Source organism: Cantharellus anzutake (assembly GCF_015039405.1).
Source record: "Cantharellus anzutake strain C23 chromosome Unknown EI90scaffold_119, whole genome shotgun sequence".
Taxonomy (NCBI): domain Eukaryota; kingdom Fungi; phylum Basidiomycota; class Agaricomycetes; order Cantharellales; family Hydnaceae; genus Cantharellus; species Cantharellus anzutake.
The window spans coordinates 1-17,054 of record NW_024067069.1 but is presented as its reverse complement, the minus strand read 5'-3'; the positions used below and the strand labels follow the sequence as shown (position 1 = coordinate 17,054).

Sequence of the window (17,054 nt, the reverse complement as noted above, 5' to 3'; positions counted from 1 at the left end):
CCTTGATCGTTTGGTCCCGGTGTCGAGCAGGCTCTCTAGTGTTATCATAGGATTCTTCCTAGGCTTCTTCATGTAGCGAAAGACGGTGCTGATCCAAATAAACAAGCCACCCGCTCGTTCCAGGATCTCCTGCACCGCACTATCCTCATCCTGGAGTTTATGCGCTAAATCGGGATGCCAATTCTTGAGCTCTTGTAGCTGGGAGCGGATGTATGCAGCACAGTCATGCATATTTGTGTTATCCAGGAGATCAATGGTGAGGTGATCGATAGGAAAATGGCGTGAGAGGGAGCGATTAACAAGATCAACATGTCTCGAAGTAACGAAAAACTTTATGGAAGATGATAGCTTGGGTACTTCCTCGCAAAGAATCTTAGCAAGGGGTTGATATGCTTCTTCATCGCATTCATCTAAAGCGTCGATGATGATCACCATAGGACAGTCGGAAGGCGGAGGTTTATGGAGTAGAGATGGAGCCACCAATTTCTTGAACTGCATCGCGAATGAAGCTGTTGAGAGACTAGGGTCGTTTCGAAGAGCAGAGGTAATGAAAGTGCGATAAACAGGGTCATGGTCTGCCAAAGCTCGAGCCATGCCACTGAATAGAAGATCAGGCCGCGACCGTTCGCCCGCTTTAAAGAAGAACTGCAGTAACAGGGTAACATCCCCTTCGCTGGCACATCGTTCTGCTATCGTGAGTGCAATCGAAGTCTTGCCAGCGCCGGCCACGGCAGTCAACAGCACTAGCCGGTTCTCACTATCCCCAGTGTTGCGGCACCATCCCATGATACGCTCAATGAGATCAACTCTAGTGTCTTTCAGGCACACCTGAGTGGAATCATCATGGGCAAGATGAAGGTATCGGAGACTATCGAGAATCTTGTCATCATGTAGACGGCGTTCTATGGCCGCTAATTTGGAGCCAGTTATCAAGTTCGTGCTAAGCTGCATCGGCCAAAAATCAGAATGTTATGGAACGATACTGTAAGGAAAGCTACCTGAAACGATGCCAATGCTTTGTCAAAATCTTTCTTCAGGCCATCAATTTTTCCCGGGTCTCTCAAGTAGGAGAATGTCTTTCTGATAGCCGATCGTTTTTCTACTTTTTCCCGTCTTTCAATTTCGGACTTAATCTTCTGTAGCGCGCTAGGAGTTGATGTGAGTACGATATCGAAGACCACCAGAACGGATACAGACTTACCCATCAAGCTCTGCGGCGCTTTCCACCCATGGCTTTGCCTCTTCCGCTGACACATCATCGGACTTTATGGCTGAAGATACCTTGGCCATGGCGCTCGCTACGTATTCACCGAAATCAGTCCATTCCTTTGCATTCTCCTTGAACTTCTACGTGGTGCAAATCAGCGTGAGCTATCATCCGTGGACAAGCATAAATCATTACCAACTTTAACTTCGTCGAAGATGAAAAGCGCAGCACTAGTCGCATTCTTTAGGGGTGGACACCAATCAGCCGTGGCATTGACGCCTCTGAGAGTTAAAACCGCCAGGATACCCCCCGCTGCGAAGAGATCATTGATCTTTTGCCTCGGAGTTTCAGCCTCTTGTTGCAGCGACATGCTCGATAACGAACAAGGGGACGGATGAGAGAGCTTTGGGCACGCAACACACCTGTGAGCTCAGAAGCCGGAGCCACGAGGCTTCCGTCTGATTATGGAAGGTTGAGGAAGAATATGATATATGCATTTGGTCGACACTAGAATCCAACGAATTCCATGACCCGGACTATGGATCATGACATTAATTCCTCACTTCTCTACTGCACGAGAGCCCGCATCATTCCCCCTAGAACGATGAGCGTGATTAGGAGCGAGCAAGGACTATGTGATGATAAAGCTCAATACCCTCGTGATGTCGTGGCAGTGCGACTGTCCCATCGTAGCGTACATGAGGGCGACTTTCTGTACATGATATGTGGGTAATCTGGTTGGTATCGTCTGGTGTCAATGATCCTCAAGCGTCACACTGAGGCACTGGTTGCAGCCGGCGGTAATTTGCGCGCGGTGGGGCACGTGTACGCGATGTGCATCAGCGGAAGCTGGGATCCATTCTAGCCTTTCATCGCGGTCTTGGAGTGCAACCAGCCTTCATACAAACTTTACTAGTAGGGCCCCGGTAAGTGGCCGAGCGCCGGCTTAATGCCCAAAAAATGGGCCTCGGACAAGTATAGAGGCCTTTTTCAAGTCGGATTAAAATCGTTCTCTGCCGTTGTGACAAGTAAGTTAATCGCCTCATCCCGGGACATCGAGGGCGTAGGATTTAAGTTCGGACCCAGTTCGGTTAGCTCCCTAACTTATGTCTTGCCTGTGGATGGCCATGCGTTGAGGTATTTAACTTGCGCGTAGTGTAGGTGAGTACTCGCTGAACTGGTTCAGGGTTCCCTCGGTGAGCAAACGGGATTGACCACATACAGGAAGCGCAATCGGGCTAATTGTGGCTAGTAATGATATGCATGCCTTATCACTTTACTTACTCTCCCCTTGTCATAGATTGGCGGTCAGGTACGCATCAACACTCAGAACCTTAATTTGGCTGCGTTAAGAACTTAGCCTCATCGTCTTGGTTAGATGTACGACCATGCACGCCATGGGTGGGGGGTTTTTCACTTCTCTCTTAGACTTTGTGCGGCAGTCCTTAGCCTTGGCTGCACAGGCAAAAGGCCATTGCTGAGGCGCTGCATCAATGAGCTGAAGCCTCTACACTGTTCTTCGGGTTGTTGGCGCTGACAGTGGCTGTACATAATTGCTTGACATTTCGGCGTCTCCCGCGCGCTGACAAAAAGAACTGGTCATACGTTTGATCGCTGTGTGATTGCATCTCTATGCCAGAGTTACCTGAAGTTCATCGTATCGCTGGTATCGTACGGAGAGCAGCTCTTGGAAGACGGATTCGTGCTATCCAGTCTACCGAAGACCCTCTTGTGTTTGCAGATGGAATAACAAATGAGGTCTTTGTACGTTGAATCAGGATTCCGCTTTCCATTTAATATGATCTATGTGTTCACCGTAACTTTGGGAATGTCAGGAGGAGGAGCTAGTAGGCCGTACAGTCACGAATGTAGGGCGTTATGGCAAGGTTTTCTACGCTGAACTTGATGGCACAGGACGGCATCCTGTCATGCATCTCGGCATGACTGGGAATATGTACGTTAGGGGCACGAATCCTAACTTCTATAGGAGCTCTTCAAAGAAGGTGGACACACAGTGGCCACCCCGGTTCTGGAAAGTATGTATCACATCTTGCTCGCTTTAGGGGAGTTTAAAGCCAAAATCTTAATACAAAAATATGAAATTACATCGTCGCAACTCGCAAGTTCATCTGGAAGATGGAAAGCACACTGACTGAGCCGGAGACTGAACTTGTGTTCGTGGATGCACGTCGACTGGGACGAATACGATTGTGCAAAGATGTCCTGGGCGAACCTCCCATTTCGATGCTGGGTTTCGACCCAATACTCTCCATTCCAACCCTGGAAGAATTCTCATCGAAAGTTCTTAAGCGAGGCCTCCCCATCAAGTCCCTGCTTTTGGACCAGACGTTTAGCGCGGGAGTCGGCAATTGGGTTGCCGATGAGATTCTATTTCATGCTCGAATCCATCCCGAACAAAGATCTAATAATTTGGGGGAGAATCAGGTCAAGGGATTGTATGACAAGATGCAATACGTCTGCCAAACCGCTGTAGGAGTCGACGCTGATTCGTCACAGTTCCCTGAACACTGGCTATTCAGGCACCGTTGGGCGAGCATAAACTCATAAACTCGTCTTGGGTTCACACAGTCTTATTGATTTTTCCATTAGGGAAAAGGGAAAGGGAATTCTTCGGACCTGAAGTTGGTGGGTTCACCGCTTTGGGGTGTTGTCCCACCTCACCGACAATAATCCTGCGAACTCAGCCGTCTGGCGAGCCAGCGTTGATCAAGTGGATCACTGTCGGCTCTCGCACGTCCGCATTCGTGCCCAAAGTCCAAGTATTGATGGGAACTAGAGGAGGGAAAGAAGGGACACACAAGGTAGTCAGAAGTCTACCAATTATACCGGAAAGACGTCATCCGAGTTTACGATAGGAAGGAGATGAAGGAGCCCATTCTTCAGGGGATTCTTCTTTATCCGAGCTGGAAGACCCGGAAGAACCAGAGTCTATCAAAACAGTGCGCCCCTTGACACCACGTCGCGTCTAACTGATCCCAAAGCGGCAACTAGACTAAGAAAAGAAAGTCATCGGCTTCAGCGGACCAACCTTCAAAAGAAACCCGCCATACTCGAAAGCGACATAACATTATCGAAGTACCTTTAATCTGCTGTGCAATCTGCGCGATTGACTTACGGACATACTTGCAGCAATCGGCGAATGAGATCCCCAAAGTGAACCGACGACGAAGCTCTCGTCTGTCAGCCAAAACGTAATAGTCATCACTTTATCCCCTGTCCCGCACGGTTGTAACATAATGTTTCCCAATGTTGAGAACTTCGTTTTGGTATCAAAATGCGTAAATGAAGGCAAGCAACAATATGAGTATTAACTGTAGTTGTCTTTACCGTCGTCCTGCTTGATAATACCCTCCGCGTCCTTGCTAATCATCTTCAACCTCATCCATCAATTCGTCCCCATCATCCTCTTGATCGTCTCCCTCGTCCTCGTCCTCTTCTCCATCCTCGTCCTCGTCTTCATCTTCATCCTCATCTTCATCCTCGTCGTTCCCTTCATCATCTGAACCCGACTCTCCTGCACTCTCCTCACCGAGCTGAACATCTTCGATGCTTCCTTCATTCTCATCCATCTCAACATCCACGTCCTCTTCATCCTCTTCATCACTCTCGCCTTCAACATACTTGGAAACCGCAACTTCTCTCCGAGCACGTCGAGCTTCGCCTTCCTGGGCCCATCTTTCCCTTTGTTCGTCTACTGCTTTCCCAGAGAGTGCAGCGGCGGAAACGAGCGCGGACTCGCCATTTCGTGAGCGCATTTCGATCTGCGCGAGAAGGAGGTCAAGACGGCCATGTAATGCCAGCAGGCGATCTTGGAAAGCAACACGGGATGCAATTGTAGTGTGAAGTTTGGCTAGCCGTTTCACAAGTTGTGGGTCCTACGAAAAATGCTATGTGAGCCCCGGGCCCGATTGACAAGGGTTAGTAAACTCACAGTTAGGAGGTATGATGCGTGTACGATGAGAGTTGCACGTAACCACTTTATCAGCACGCCGCCTCTCTCTGCATCTATTCCTGATCCTTTTGAAAACTTGAAACCCGCCGACCCTATGCCACGATTTAGACGGGATACACATTCCTGAATCAATGGCGCCGCAAATCTGGCTGGCAACTTCCGTATAGTACTTGCAACAACCGAGTCTTCACTGGTATTGAGCACTGTCTCGAGGAGCTCTGAGTCACTGGAATGTAATGCCTGAACGAGTGTCCGAGTGAGGGAGAGCGGGTCAGAGGGCTTTGATATGGATGAATCTCTTGTGCCCTCGGTCACTAAGTCTAAGTCCAGCGTTGACAGGGGCGGAGGGGCGGAGGCAATGGCAAGTTTCTCTCCTAGAGAAAGCTCAGCCATATCACCATCCAGTTCAGCTTCGTTGTTCAGAGCAGCATAAGGGTCTTCTCCGTCTGACACCAATTCGTTCCCTGTGCGAAGAGTTGACTCTTCAGCCTCACGGTACCTTTGGATGGGGATCTACAAGACGCGCACACATCCATAAAAATAATAATGTTTGTCTCGAGTGAGAAATGCTTACCCCGGAATCTTCCTCCGCCTGCGTGGGGTTAGAAAGGGGAGCTTCGAGTTCGATTTGGGGAATGTAATTCCCATCGTCGTCGAGGAAATGCTGGGGATGGCATTCTAAGTTTGTTCGGATAATCTCTAACGACGGGACGTACTATGGAAGTGAATACTGGTCGTGTGCCTCTGATATAACGGGCAATGCGTATTACCGGGGCTTCTTTGTTACTGGCGGCAAAGCCTGCCGTGGCCACCAAAGGCTCAGAAGGTCCGGTGACAATGGTCGAGCCTACACTGAGGTTGATTGGGGGCGCCTGCTTCTTTGAGAGCGATGATACAATAGTGGTAGGTATCGGGTAGACATGGAGAGACCCTGATGCTGAAAGAACCAGTAGAGATATGGATGACGAAGTCTTGGAAAATTCGATGAACCGCACATCGGTGTCAAGAGGAATGGAAGCTATTAATCTTCCCTCTTTGATACTAAAGGACGACGAACTGTCGCGGTCATCCAGGTCACCTAGCGCAGGGATTTGCCAAATCGAAACGAAGCGGTCACCCTCTGCAATCGAGGCAAGTATTTGAGAATCCGATTCGCTGTCGGAATGGGAGAGGGAAATCCATCGAAGACACAAAAGGCGGGAAGCATGTCCAATGAATGTGGCAAGTTCGCGCAACTGACTGGGTTGAGAGGATTGATCTTCGTCATCTGTCTCCCTTGCGAGGCGCACGATTTTAATGGAATTATACCCTACGAATAAGGTATCCACATGGCTGCTCTTCGAAGAGAAGTGGGTTATAGAGGAGTAAGGTGTGCGACCAGTCCCAGTGGCCCCAAGATGTGAGGAACAACTGTTGATCAATTGCCCACTCTTGAGACTCCACGCGTTGAGGATCCCATCCTGGCCCGACGTCCAAATCATCTCATCCCTATGTTTGCTTTCGGGAATCGCTATAGAGAGGATGCTAGACGTGGACCTCGGACTCGACAACGAATGCGTAACTTCACTCGAGTAAGGCGAAAAAATTGTAATGTCCCCGGAAGAGAAGCCAATTACCAAAGATTGTTGCTGAATTGAACTAGCCTCCTGGGCTTCCGAAGCTGTCTCGCTATTTCGCTTCTTTCTGCTCTTGTGGCCCCGTCGGTGTTCCGGGGGCTTAATCCATTGCATACAGGTGACACGAGCATCCTTGAAGATTTTCTCCGACACGACCTTTTCAGTGGAAGTGCTAAACACGCGTAACCGATGTTTGTCGACCGCGAGTGAGATATGTGCAAAGAGGTCACCCGAGGGGGAAAATGAGGAAAAAGACGCTACCGAGGCTGCTTCTACGATGACCGGTTCGAGCCGAGCACGCGGGCGTATTCGCTTCTTTTTAGGCTGTGGATCTTGCTTACTCTTCTTCGATAACGAGGGCGGCATTGTTTTCGCGAGTTTTTTTGGATTTTTGGGTTGAGTGTGGGCCGGAGAGCGCCGGTGTAAGTACGCGCGACGATGACAATAGACATCAACACAGCTGAATTTCATATTCTCAACGTCACCATCTTGCTGTCGGCTCCAATAATGTGGAGTCCTTTCTCCTATAAAGCTGGCGAGATGGGGGCATCCTTAGGTTCTCCTTCTCTAAAGACGTGTTGCACATATGATTTCCGTCACTTCCAGCGCTGAGAATCTTTTCTCCACCTTGTTGAATATCCTTTTTCGCCTTGTTCATGGCGTCCTGGACGTGCTCCAATCTGGTCTCATTGTAATACAAGCCATGGTTTCGTCCGCACTGGAGGTTGTGGCTGGGCTTCTCCACTCGGCTGCTAAATTGCTGACTGGCACGGCAGCCTTTATTACAGGCGAGTGATCTTGCTCTGTTGTTCTGTGCACTCCCCTCAACCAGTCTTACATTGTAATGCAGGCAATATCGTTGGAATACTGGTCCTCCTTTCCATTTATATTGGATACCAGAAATTTTATGCCAAGGAACAGAGAGGGAGGAGGCTCAAGTAAGAGAAACGAATCCGCTTGATCACATTGGAATCCTCCGAATGCGCCTCGATTGTTCCCCATGTACTAGCTGACCCTTAATAATGTCTCACCCATCATTGTATATGTCAATTCACGTCTGCCCCAGTTTTCCAGAAGCCGAGCTCAACAAACCATGACCGCCATTCATCACGTTTAGTTGGGTCGTTGCACTCTTCCAGAGGAGCAATGGCGCCTGTCCTACCCAGATACGTGCCTGACGACAACGTGGTATCAACCATACCACGGAGAATAGTGTTGGCGGCTAAGAAGTGGCAGCCTTAAAACGCGGCATATAGTGAACAACAAAGACCGATGCTTACCAACGGGTAACGGGGTAGTGAATGGGAATAGGGTCAAAACATACCTCCCGATTAGCTGCAGGATCCATGGCCACTCTCGTGCCAACTTGGTCTCAGGAACGAAGCCTGGTCGTTGTGGAATCCATGAGATTGAAGGACAACATCGCACAACTACAACTTACCAGGAGAGATTGCCACCACAGAGGGCTTGTTCCCTTCAGAAGGCCAGCGACGATTAATTTCATCCTTCAAAATAAAGAATAGATGCATTTGGACGAGCTTCGATAGACCGTAGGCGTTTCGTCCTTCCCATTTGCTCCCTGAGAGTAGGTCCTCGATTGTGGAGGGTGCCACGACCGCTGGCAGGGTTATCATCTATTCGGCTCGGTACGGGGCGAATGGAGCAATTCGTACTTTTCGCAGGCACTTTGTGTTTCTCTGAACCCACCAGTACGATGCGGCCATCATCCGCCATTACGTGCAACAAACGCTTCAATAGAACAGCTTGGCTAAGCGTGTTGACGAAAAGGGTACTCTCGAATTCTCTGTTGTCTGGGAGTTTGACGGTCTTTCGAACGTTGCGTACGACAATCCCAGCGTTCAGCACCAGAATATCAATTTTCTTGTTAGGTTTGACGATATTGGACAAGACATCTTGCGCAAAGCGTTCGATAGAGTCGAGCGAAGCCAGGTCGAGTGGCAGCAAATGTGCCTTAACGTCGAGCGGCGACGGTGATGATTGCCGAACACTCTCAAAATGAGCTTGTAACGCTCCGTCGGAAGTCGATCGTGCACCGATGTATACTTCATAGTTGAACCGAGGAGTAGCTTCAAAATTTGTCGGGGCGTTTTCAATGAGTTTCCCCAGAGCTGCAAGGCCCAATCCAGCCGTGCCTCCGGTGAAAACTACGAGTTTAGACACAGGGTCCATATGTGATGCCAAGCTAGGGCAGGAGGAGATTCGATAGTGCAAAGCTCAAGAAGCTCCTGAGGGATTCTGCGTACGCAACGTAGAAATGCAGAGAGACACTGGTGCCGATGGAAGCTCGAAGTAGGCAGGAAAGTGCGTAAGCCTTCTTCGGCGGGATTATACATGTCGCGTGCTCGAACTTTCGGATGGTCTTAAAAGCTTATAGCGTGGCTAATACCGAATGGTATTATTAATTTTCCCATGAACCAGGACAAAGATCAGATCATACCTGGATGCGTTCCAACGGCTGCTGACGTGAGAAATTCTCATCTCCCGGCCTGATGAGGCAAGTACCCGCTACTCTTTCATTATCGTTAGTCCTTCGGCAGGGTTGGGTTCAGCGATAGGTTCAAGTTGAAATAAGATCCCGGGAATTCCAACCTCGGTTAGCCAAAGTAACACTTTTTTGGGCAGACTGAATTACATAGTTTCCTTTGACCGAGCTTGCGAGGCATTTGTTTACAGTGGGGGTTCGTTTTTTTTCTGTGGGAAAGCGCGTTGTGGAGTTTGCGCATCGTCACTTCATCGGATCCAAACGCACATCTCAACCAGCTGCTGCAAGCTCGGCCATCCAGTTTGAGGGGAACCCTCACAACTATACTTATTGTCCTCATCACCCATTCTGAAGTCCATAACTGACCCGAAGCGCAACAACCTCGCCGCACAGCGTCCCTCGTTGCCAAAGTCGTCTCCTGTCAGTTCCCATGGAACCTAATCACCGAGCAATCCCAACACACTCGGAGGACTCGAAGGATGAGATCAGCTTGGAGAGCCGCAAATATTTCCATGTCAATGATTTGCCTGTGGAACTCTTGCGGGAAATATTCGTTACCTTGAAAGCTGATTGGGATGGGCACTATTCTTCTGATGGTTGCACCGTGGCTCATGTGATAACAAAGATTTGTCACTTCTGGCGCTTCGTAGCACTGAACGAACCTCGACTATGGGCAACGCTCATCATTGGATCCGAAGGTGGGAGTGGAGAAGGGAGGTTGCAGCGGTTTTCAGACTGCTTGGAGAGATCCAAAGGCGTGCACCTGGAACTAATGGTGAACTTCACGAGACAGCCCAGTGCGCAATTTCGCAGACGTGTGAAGGAGATCGCAACACCCCATCTTAATCGTTGCACCTCGTTGCACCTTATCGATTGCCTTCCAAACGACTGGATCCCACTTCCCAACGAACTGAAATCGCTGAGAGATGTAGTGCTATGTTTGGATCTTGCGTTCCCACAGCCTCTTCACCAAATCCTGGATTTGGGTTTACCAACCCGCTTACGTTATCTTAAACTTTCTACCCTGAGTCTACACATTCCAGCATTCGCTTTGAATTCCGTGATGGAGCATTTATCGGTGTCGTTGAACCACCGTAATATCAGTATAGTCGCCAATCTCCTACGCGATGTTGAACCTTTGAAGACTCTGGAGTTCGAGCTTGTGACTTTCCCAAGCGTGGACCTTTCAGCCATCTTCCCTCATTCGTTCCCCCAGCTTGAGAATCTCATCCTCCGTGGTGGTGGGAGAGTTTCCTCTCCCATCGTGGCCCCGCGTCTTAAACACCTATATTACCAAGCACCACGAAGTTTGCACCACTCTTCACTCGACACAATAAACAGTGATATTCTGAAGGGCCTCATCTCCTTAGAGGTTAGAACATATAACCTGCCGCGATCTAACCCCCTGCGGGATTGCCTCGTTCATTGTCACGCGCTGGAATGCCTAGGAGCTTACGTCGTAATGGACGATGGTATCAGGTTGCTGGAATCCCTACTTTCAACTGCGAGACCGCCAAGTCCAGATCTCCTGCATCTCTCGGCATACCACTGTCCCAATCTCCAGAGAATGATGTTCTCGATCTATCTAGGACCTGATCCTCAAGCAATTAAATGTATTTCTAATCGCACCCTTGAACTCCTTGCCCTCCGACCGCGGCTCTCAAAGGTTGAAATCAAGATCCGCATAGGAACCGGGGCGGCACCCGAGTTGAATCTATCTCCCCTTACTAAGGATCTTCCGGAAGCCTTCCCAGCCAGAGTGGTTGTTTGGGGCCCTGATGTAACATGTATTTTCTCCGACCCGCCAACCGACCCGCCAACCTTTTTAAACCACATGAATGGATATCCCCACACCCTTCTGGTTTAGCGTCGAGCGCACCAGTCGTTTCATCGTGCGCGAGATGTTCAACACCCACTTGTCTTGCTTCACAAGTTGCCACACAACGTCTAATGATTGTAAACGGCTGATCGCCTCTTGTAACTGTACTTGTACATATGAAGTTGGAAGAGATATCTCATCCAAGTTAAAAGCCATTCCCAGCAGCAGAGGTTCCCATCTCAGGGGTCCCCCTACATTTCGGCATGGACAGAGAATCTCCTGTCTTTGCTTTTCCTTCAAATCAGTTTTGCTGTTGACACCATGTCGACGCACGCTCGCCACGGAGCTAGCACAGTGCGATCGCTGCAATTCCATCCCTTGTATTAAGTACAACTGGTGGGCGCCGCCTGACGCGGCCGAACCTCCCACTCTTCTCGCTGCAACCTCGAACCATCGTTTGGGCGGAAAGGAATAGAAACGAGGTATGTACACTGGAATATTTCCTCTGATGACTCGTCATTCAATCGTATCGGATCAATCATCGAGCCAACAACTTCAGCTCCTAGGTCGGGTTTTCCGTTCTCGTTGGGGATTTTTACGTGTACTTGTAACCACCACATTGGGGCGGATTCGAAGATTCGGGTGATATATCAGTTTGCAAAAACCAGGATTTAGTGGAGAGCGTGGAGTTCTGCCAGTAGAATGATTCCCCCTCCTGGCGTTCTTGCGCCCAGAAAACAGATTCGAGATCATGGCACGAGGACGACCCCCTAATGATGTCAGCTCCGATGCTAGGAACGGAGGTCTGATGGGTAGGGGAGAAGCCAGCTCCAGCCCCAATCGCGAACCCAAAATCAATCGGAGATATGCCTTATATTGAAAAATTCTGGGTTAGTTGCAACTCGCCATCAACCAAAGCACGATATGCCACTGAAGTCTTCAAAACGTGATCGGAGGCCGTCGTGGGGCCAAGACCATTGCGCGAAGGATGCGATTGCTGTTCCCCGTTTACAAGAGGTTGGACTCAACCACGGGCTCCAGCAGCGAGCGAATCAAGATCATTCTGGTTGAACATTTCAGACGTTAGTACTTAACGCCTTTTTCCCTTGATGAACTTCAGCAGCTCAACCTCCGCGATTAGCTGCCAGAGAGCTTTACAACCTCGACTGTAGCAGCTTCGCGCTGTTTGACCTCTCCGACGGCCCAAACCATTGTTCCTCCGAAATGCGCCACCCCTTTATGCTTCTTCCTCTTCTGATTTTCTCTCCTCTTGTGACACGGGTCTTCCCCTTGACCAAGAAGTAAGCCCTGTCCGCAGACCGCACAACTTCTCCCGGCCCTAGTCCCCGTGTGGTTCGTCACATCATTCACCGGATGACGGATGTATGAACGGCTCGAATCTGAGCTGGGCAGGAGTAGCATTCCCCAGTATTAACATTCCTGAAGTTCTCTCCAAATGGTATAGGAATGCTCCTGTAGAGACCTGAACGGTTCAAGTACCGAGGCTCAAAGTTCGTGCCTTCTATAAAATGTCCAAGTAAGTGCCGCCTGAGACCGCTTGCGGGAAAGAGCTCTGCGGCATATCCTGCAAGCTGAGCTCGATCCGGGGGCGTTTCCCCAGTAGTATGCATTGACGTTGTATACGAGATGCCATAGTTCGAAAACCCTTCGGACATGCTCACTTGGGTCGAACACATCCACCGCATCGATGTGGCTTCTGTCCTCAGAGAGCCTCGACAAGGCTCCCAAAGTCAATGTTTTCACACCGATTACTGAAGTCTTCAGATTTAGGCTGCAAGCATGCGTAAGTCGCATCATTGAGATCAGAATGGGAGGAAATGTTGAGCATCCCGATATTGAAACTCGAGATCTAGAGCTAGTTCAACCGAAGAATCACAGCTGATACTAGCTACTTGCGACAGAGAACCGTGCGGGGGGGCGAAAAGGACCTGGGCTGAGTTTCCGTGCACGGACTCACGAAGACGCTTTCATCCTATCCAGCTCATTGCATATGGAATGATGACCAGCAACAAGCTACTCAGAATTTAGCAAATTACGGATGAGGTATCCCTGCCACCATGACCACAAGGGGACAGCGCGCGGATGATACTGGCCCAGGGCATCGTGCGGAGGGGGTGGAGTTAAGAAATGAGTTCGAGACTCGTATCCGGCCCATGGATCTATGTATTAGGCACTGAGACGAAATCATCGCCGGAAGCCCGCAAACATGAACGCAGAGCAACCAGATGAAATAGTCTGTGGCTCCTTGCTGCGCGATGAAAGGCTTCTAGACGGTAGCAGGGTGCCATTTTTTGACCTTACTGAACCTGGTTTAGTCTAATATCTTACAAACGGGTAAATTGTAGTCACGATCGTCAACTTTTCAACCAAAACATTTCTCCTGGAACTTGGAATCATACCAAGATTGTCAGCGAGTATACGATAAACTTGCCCCAATAATTCTTGATTCGAGGGTTCTTCATATAAATCCTGGTTCGGCTTTTTGCTGGACTTGGGCAACACATGCTCTGGAAAGAGTCTGTGTGTGTCCTCCTTGAAGGGATCATTAAACATGGCTCTTTCCTCAGCTGCCATTTGACGATTGAACCGCGCAACCCAGTACCTGCGTAGCGCTTCAGCAAAATTCCTGTACTGTCTGTGAAGGGGAGCCCCCGCGAGAAGGGTTGCCGTTTCTGTTACAGCCTTGGAAGCACGACAATTACCTGGGTCCTTGAACCATGAAGACAAAAGACGGGGACTGATGGTGAGAATTTCATCATCGTCTCCTTTGTCCATGCAGATGCAGATGTAAATGAGACACCAGGCAAAAGACTCCGAATCGTGTTGGTACAGACGTAAAACCGAGCCAATAATTGCTTTTTCACTGAGGAGATCTAGGGCCATGAACGGCATAGTTCCAGTGTTGTCCTTCCCGCTCAGTTCCTTCTGTTTGCCCAATCGAGCTAGGTCGAAGTCGACAAGAACCCCGCATTTCGTATCGGGCTTGTACATCAAGTTTCGTGTGCTGATGTCCCCATGGCAGATATTCCTTTCCCACAATGCCCAATGACCTGCTGCAAATGAATGCTGAGGGATAACACAAAAAACGAAAACACGACGTACAGAAGAAACAGTCCAAATATGCGATTAGCATGTGTTCCCCATCTAGACGCTTGAGCTCCCCCAGACGGTCAAGTATGACGAAACGAAGCGCTCGCACCCTGGTCGTGTCCAGATCCAGAAACTTCCGGATGAACCCCATCGAACACGTTACATAGGGAAGGTCTGTGTTGCTCTACGTCGTGGGGATGTGATCCTTCACTAGGCTGTTGGTTTCACCAATTTGCCTCGCCCGCTCAATAACATTCACCTCACTAGTCCGCGTTTCCTCTGGCCAGGAAGCCTTGGCGACCAAGTCGTTAGCTTCCTGAATATCCAAAGTACTCAGATTCAAACCGTCAGCCTTCCTGACCCCAGCTACAACGGTCGAACGGCCCGTCAGATTGACCCCACCATAGATAAGATCATCATTGGGGAGGGTATGGATCGTAGTATCCTGGATGAGGGTGGTTTTGAAGACTGAATCCTTGGACCGTCGTTCGGGACAGATACTCGACCCCTCGAACGCAGTAAAGAAACCCCAGTGTGCTAGATCGAACCTTTGCATAATGAGTAGGACCAAAAGGAAGTGAGGCAGGTCATCGACGATATTGAAGCCCCCCGTTCGAATAACACTCTGCCTGTCTGACCATGTAATGTATATTTGGCTCCCTAAAACATTAAAGCCTGAGTTACACTCGACGAGATTTACGGGGTTGAATTTCACCGTGTAAAATGAAGTTAATAGCGTGAGTGATGTCAACGGAGCAGGAGAGCCTCCCTGCAGCGTAGACCCCATTCTGAATGTCGACTAGCGGGACCGCCGGAGGTTTGGAACTTCCTGCAGCATCCTTCTCAGTCTTCGATCGTTTTGTCGTATTGTGGTCATTGAGCGCTTCTGTCTTGGGCTTCATGCCATGAGGGTGTGCCCATTCCGAGATACGTTCCGGCGTGATTGGGCCCTTTCTCGCGGCCACCCTATCCGATTCCCTGGAGCCATCTGCCCAGGAAAATAAGTAACAGATCCCTACCGAGAGGTGCGCACTCGCATTTTAATTTGGGTTGCATCCGTCTAATAGATGAGAGGTCATCATCGAACGGGGTACACGGCTCTGATTCCTTGAGGTCTTCGAACTTGTTGTTGAATGTCCTCATCGGGTTGACTTGCATCGGTAACCTGTCAGGTTTCACTTCTACTGTTGATCGAACCTTTTTCCATGCCAGCTCTAGGTTTTTAGAGCTTGCGGTACACGTGTGCGTCCTGAAAGTGCAGGAGTAGGTATCGTAAGCCTTGCAGGCTAGGCGTCTAAAGAATTCCCATTGAAGTAGGACAATATCTGGTCTAGTCCGGCAATCCCGGCTAAAATCGAGGGACTTCACCATGTGGTTATGGTTGCAATCTGCTTGTCGGCAGAGTGCTGAGGCAATCCTTTGATATCGATTTTCGAAAGCTGATCTAGGGCATAGTTAGAAGCGATTACGAATGGATCGCACATTTCTGCCTCTGTCCCGGCTTTGAGGCTTAGAGTGAGTTAGTCCCATGCCTAAGGAGTCATGGCCGCACTTACAACTTGGAGAGCTCAGTCCTCAGCGTGGTTCCTTCCTGGTTTGCTACTTCCTTCACCTTCTCAAAGGCAGATGATAGCACCTGCTCATCACGAGCGGAGACAACTTTGCCCTTTCCCGACAGGCAGAACGCGAGCAAAAAGTCGATCATGTCGACCACTTTGCATTTCTGGGTACTCTCCAAGTCAACACGAATGGGCTCTTCCATTTCTCCCGCCCTGACGTCGTGTTACCGCCGGGGGGGCAAAACGAAAGAGGGATGTCACACCGATAGGATTTCAAAGTTCCAGTAAGCAAACGAGATTGACTGGCCGAACTCAAGCTGGGCCTTGATCCACTGCGAATAGGAGTTTTCTGAATCCCTTTGGCAGTATTGGCGGTTTCCCCCTCATTCTGTTCTTCTTGAGGTACACTCATTGAGTGGAACTGCTCTAGCTATGATATCTCGCTCGGTATGTTGTCGGAAACAACAGAAACCAACAAATTGGGCCAACTCCGGACACCCCAGTTTCCATACGGCCACAGATTGGTTTAACGGCTAAGAGATGTTTAAGCACATAAGCCAAGGTTGAATATCACTTCGCATGGAACATATATGGGACATGTCAGCGAACAATCATCGCGATGTTGCATTGTTGCGATGTCCACTCGATCAAACTTGTCGGTTGTTGGTCCAAATACAGATGCATCATTCCCGGGTTGAAAAATAAGAATGTACAGGTTGAAATGTAAGGGTGCATTATTAATAAGACACGTTCAAAGCGGGTCCACTGAAGAGTGGGCACGTAGTTCAATATTCGGCAGGCTAAAACTAGGGGTATCGCAGTTAGACGAACGCGGACTTGGATGATCTTTAGAGGTGCACGAGAGGATAAGTCTCCTAGTGGGCAGGTAAGGCAGAATCTTGAATGAACGAACCTGGAAGCTCACCGGCATGGTAAACGAAGCAGTTGGGAACCAGCAGCTGTTTTCTCCAGTTCTCGGCATAGTACCAGGCTGCTTCAATGAGGGGATCAGCGCCACCCGAGCCCAATTCTCCCGCTGGAATTGGTTTGGACTTCCAAGACAGGAAGTGGGAAAACAATCATTACGCTGGCATCCGCTATTGCACGGACACTGATGAATGGATGTGGTTATATCCAACTCGTGCGTTGATGGATGATCAGGTAAGGTTACCATACATACAGCTAGTCTCATTATTGTACCATAAGAGTGGAATGCCCGATCAAAAGGAATGCGCTTTCTTGCTATTCATGACAAAGCATTGCGCC

At 49.4% G+C, this 17,054-nt stretch overlaps 3 protein-coding genes across 3 annotated transcripts; 1 reads left to right on the top strand and 2 right to left on the bottom strand.

Annotated features, from left to right (window-relative positions):
• Window positions 1-9,675: 9,675 nt before the first annotated feature.
• On the top strand, window positions 9,676-10,015 carry EI90DRAFT_3086440 (uncharacterized protein; the record flags this gene model as incomplete). Its single annotated transcript, XM_039062200.1, has 2 exons — window positions 9,676-9,870; window positions 9,928-10,015. Coding segments are annotated over exons 1-2 (200 nt in total), but the record flags the coding sequence as incomplete, so codon positions are not given.
• Window positions 10,016-13,455: 3,440 nt separating this feature from the next.
• On the bottom strand, window positions 13,456-16,200 carry EI90DRAFT_3134442 (uncharacterized protein; the record flags this gene model as incomplete). Its single annotated transcript, XM_039064668.1, has 8 exons — window positions 13,456-14,189; window positions 14,242-14,413; window positions 14,489-14,889; window positions 14,945-15,217; window positions 15,249-15,478; window positions 15,598-15,738; window positions 15,786-16,001; window positions 16,052-16,200. 8 exons carry the CDS (start codon window positions 16,198-16,200, stop codon window positions 13,456-13,458), a joined length of 2,316 nt encoding a protein of 771 aa, XP_038909119.1.
• A 94-nt stretch (window positions 16,201-16,294) lies between these two features.
• On the bottom strand, window positions 16,295-17,054 carry EI90DRAFT_236691 (uncharacterized protein). Its single transcript, XM_039052937.1, has 3 exons — window positions 16,969-17,054; window positions 16,702-16,899; window positions 16,295-16,634 (listed from the first exon to the last, which is right to left on the bottom strand). The coding sequence occupies exons 1-3, from the start codon at window positions 16,978-16,980 to the stop codon at window positions 16,389-16,391; spliced, it is 456 nt and encodes a 151-aa protein (XP_038909118.1). The 5' UTR covers window positions 16,981-17,054; the 3' UTR covers window positions 16,295-16,388.

Coding starts and splice junctions, on each gene's coding strand:
- EI90DRAFT_236691 (XM_039052937.1), bottom strand. Junction 16,635..16,701: donor CCATGCCGGTGAGCTTCCAG/GTTCGTTCATTC, acceptor GCACCTCTAAAG/ATCATCCAAGTCCGCGTTCG.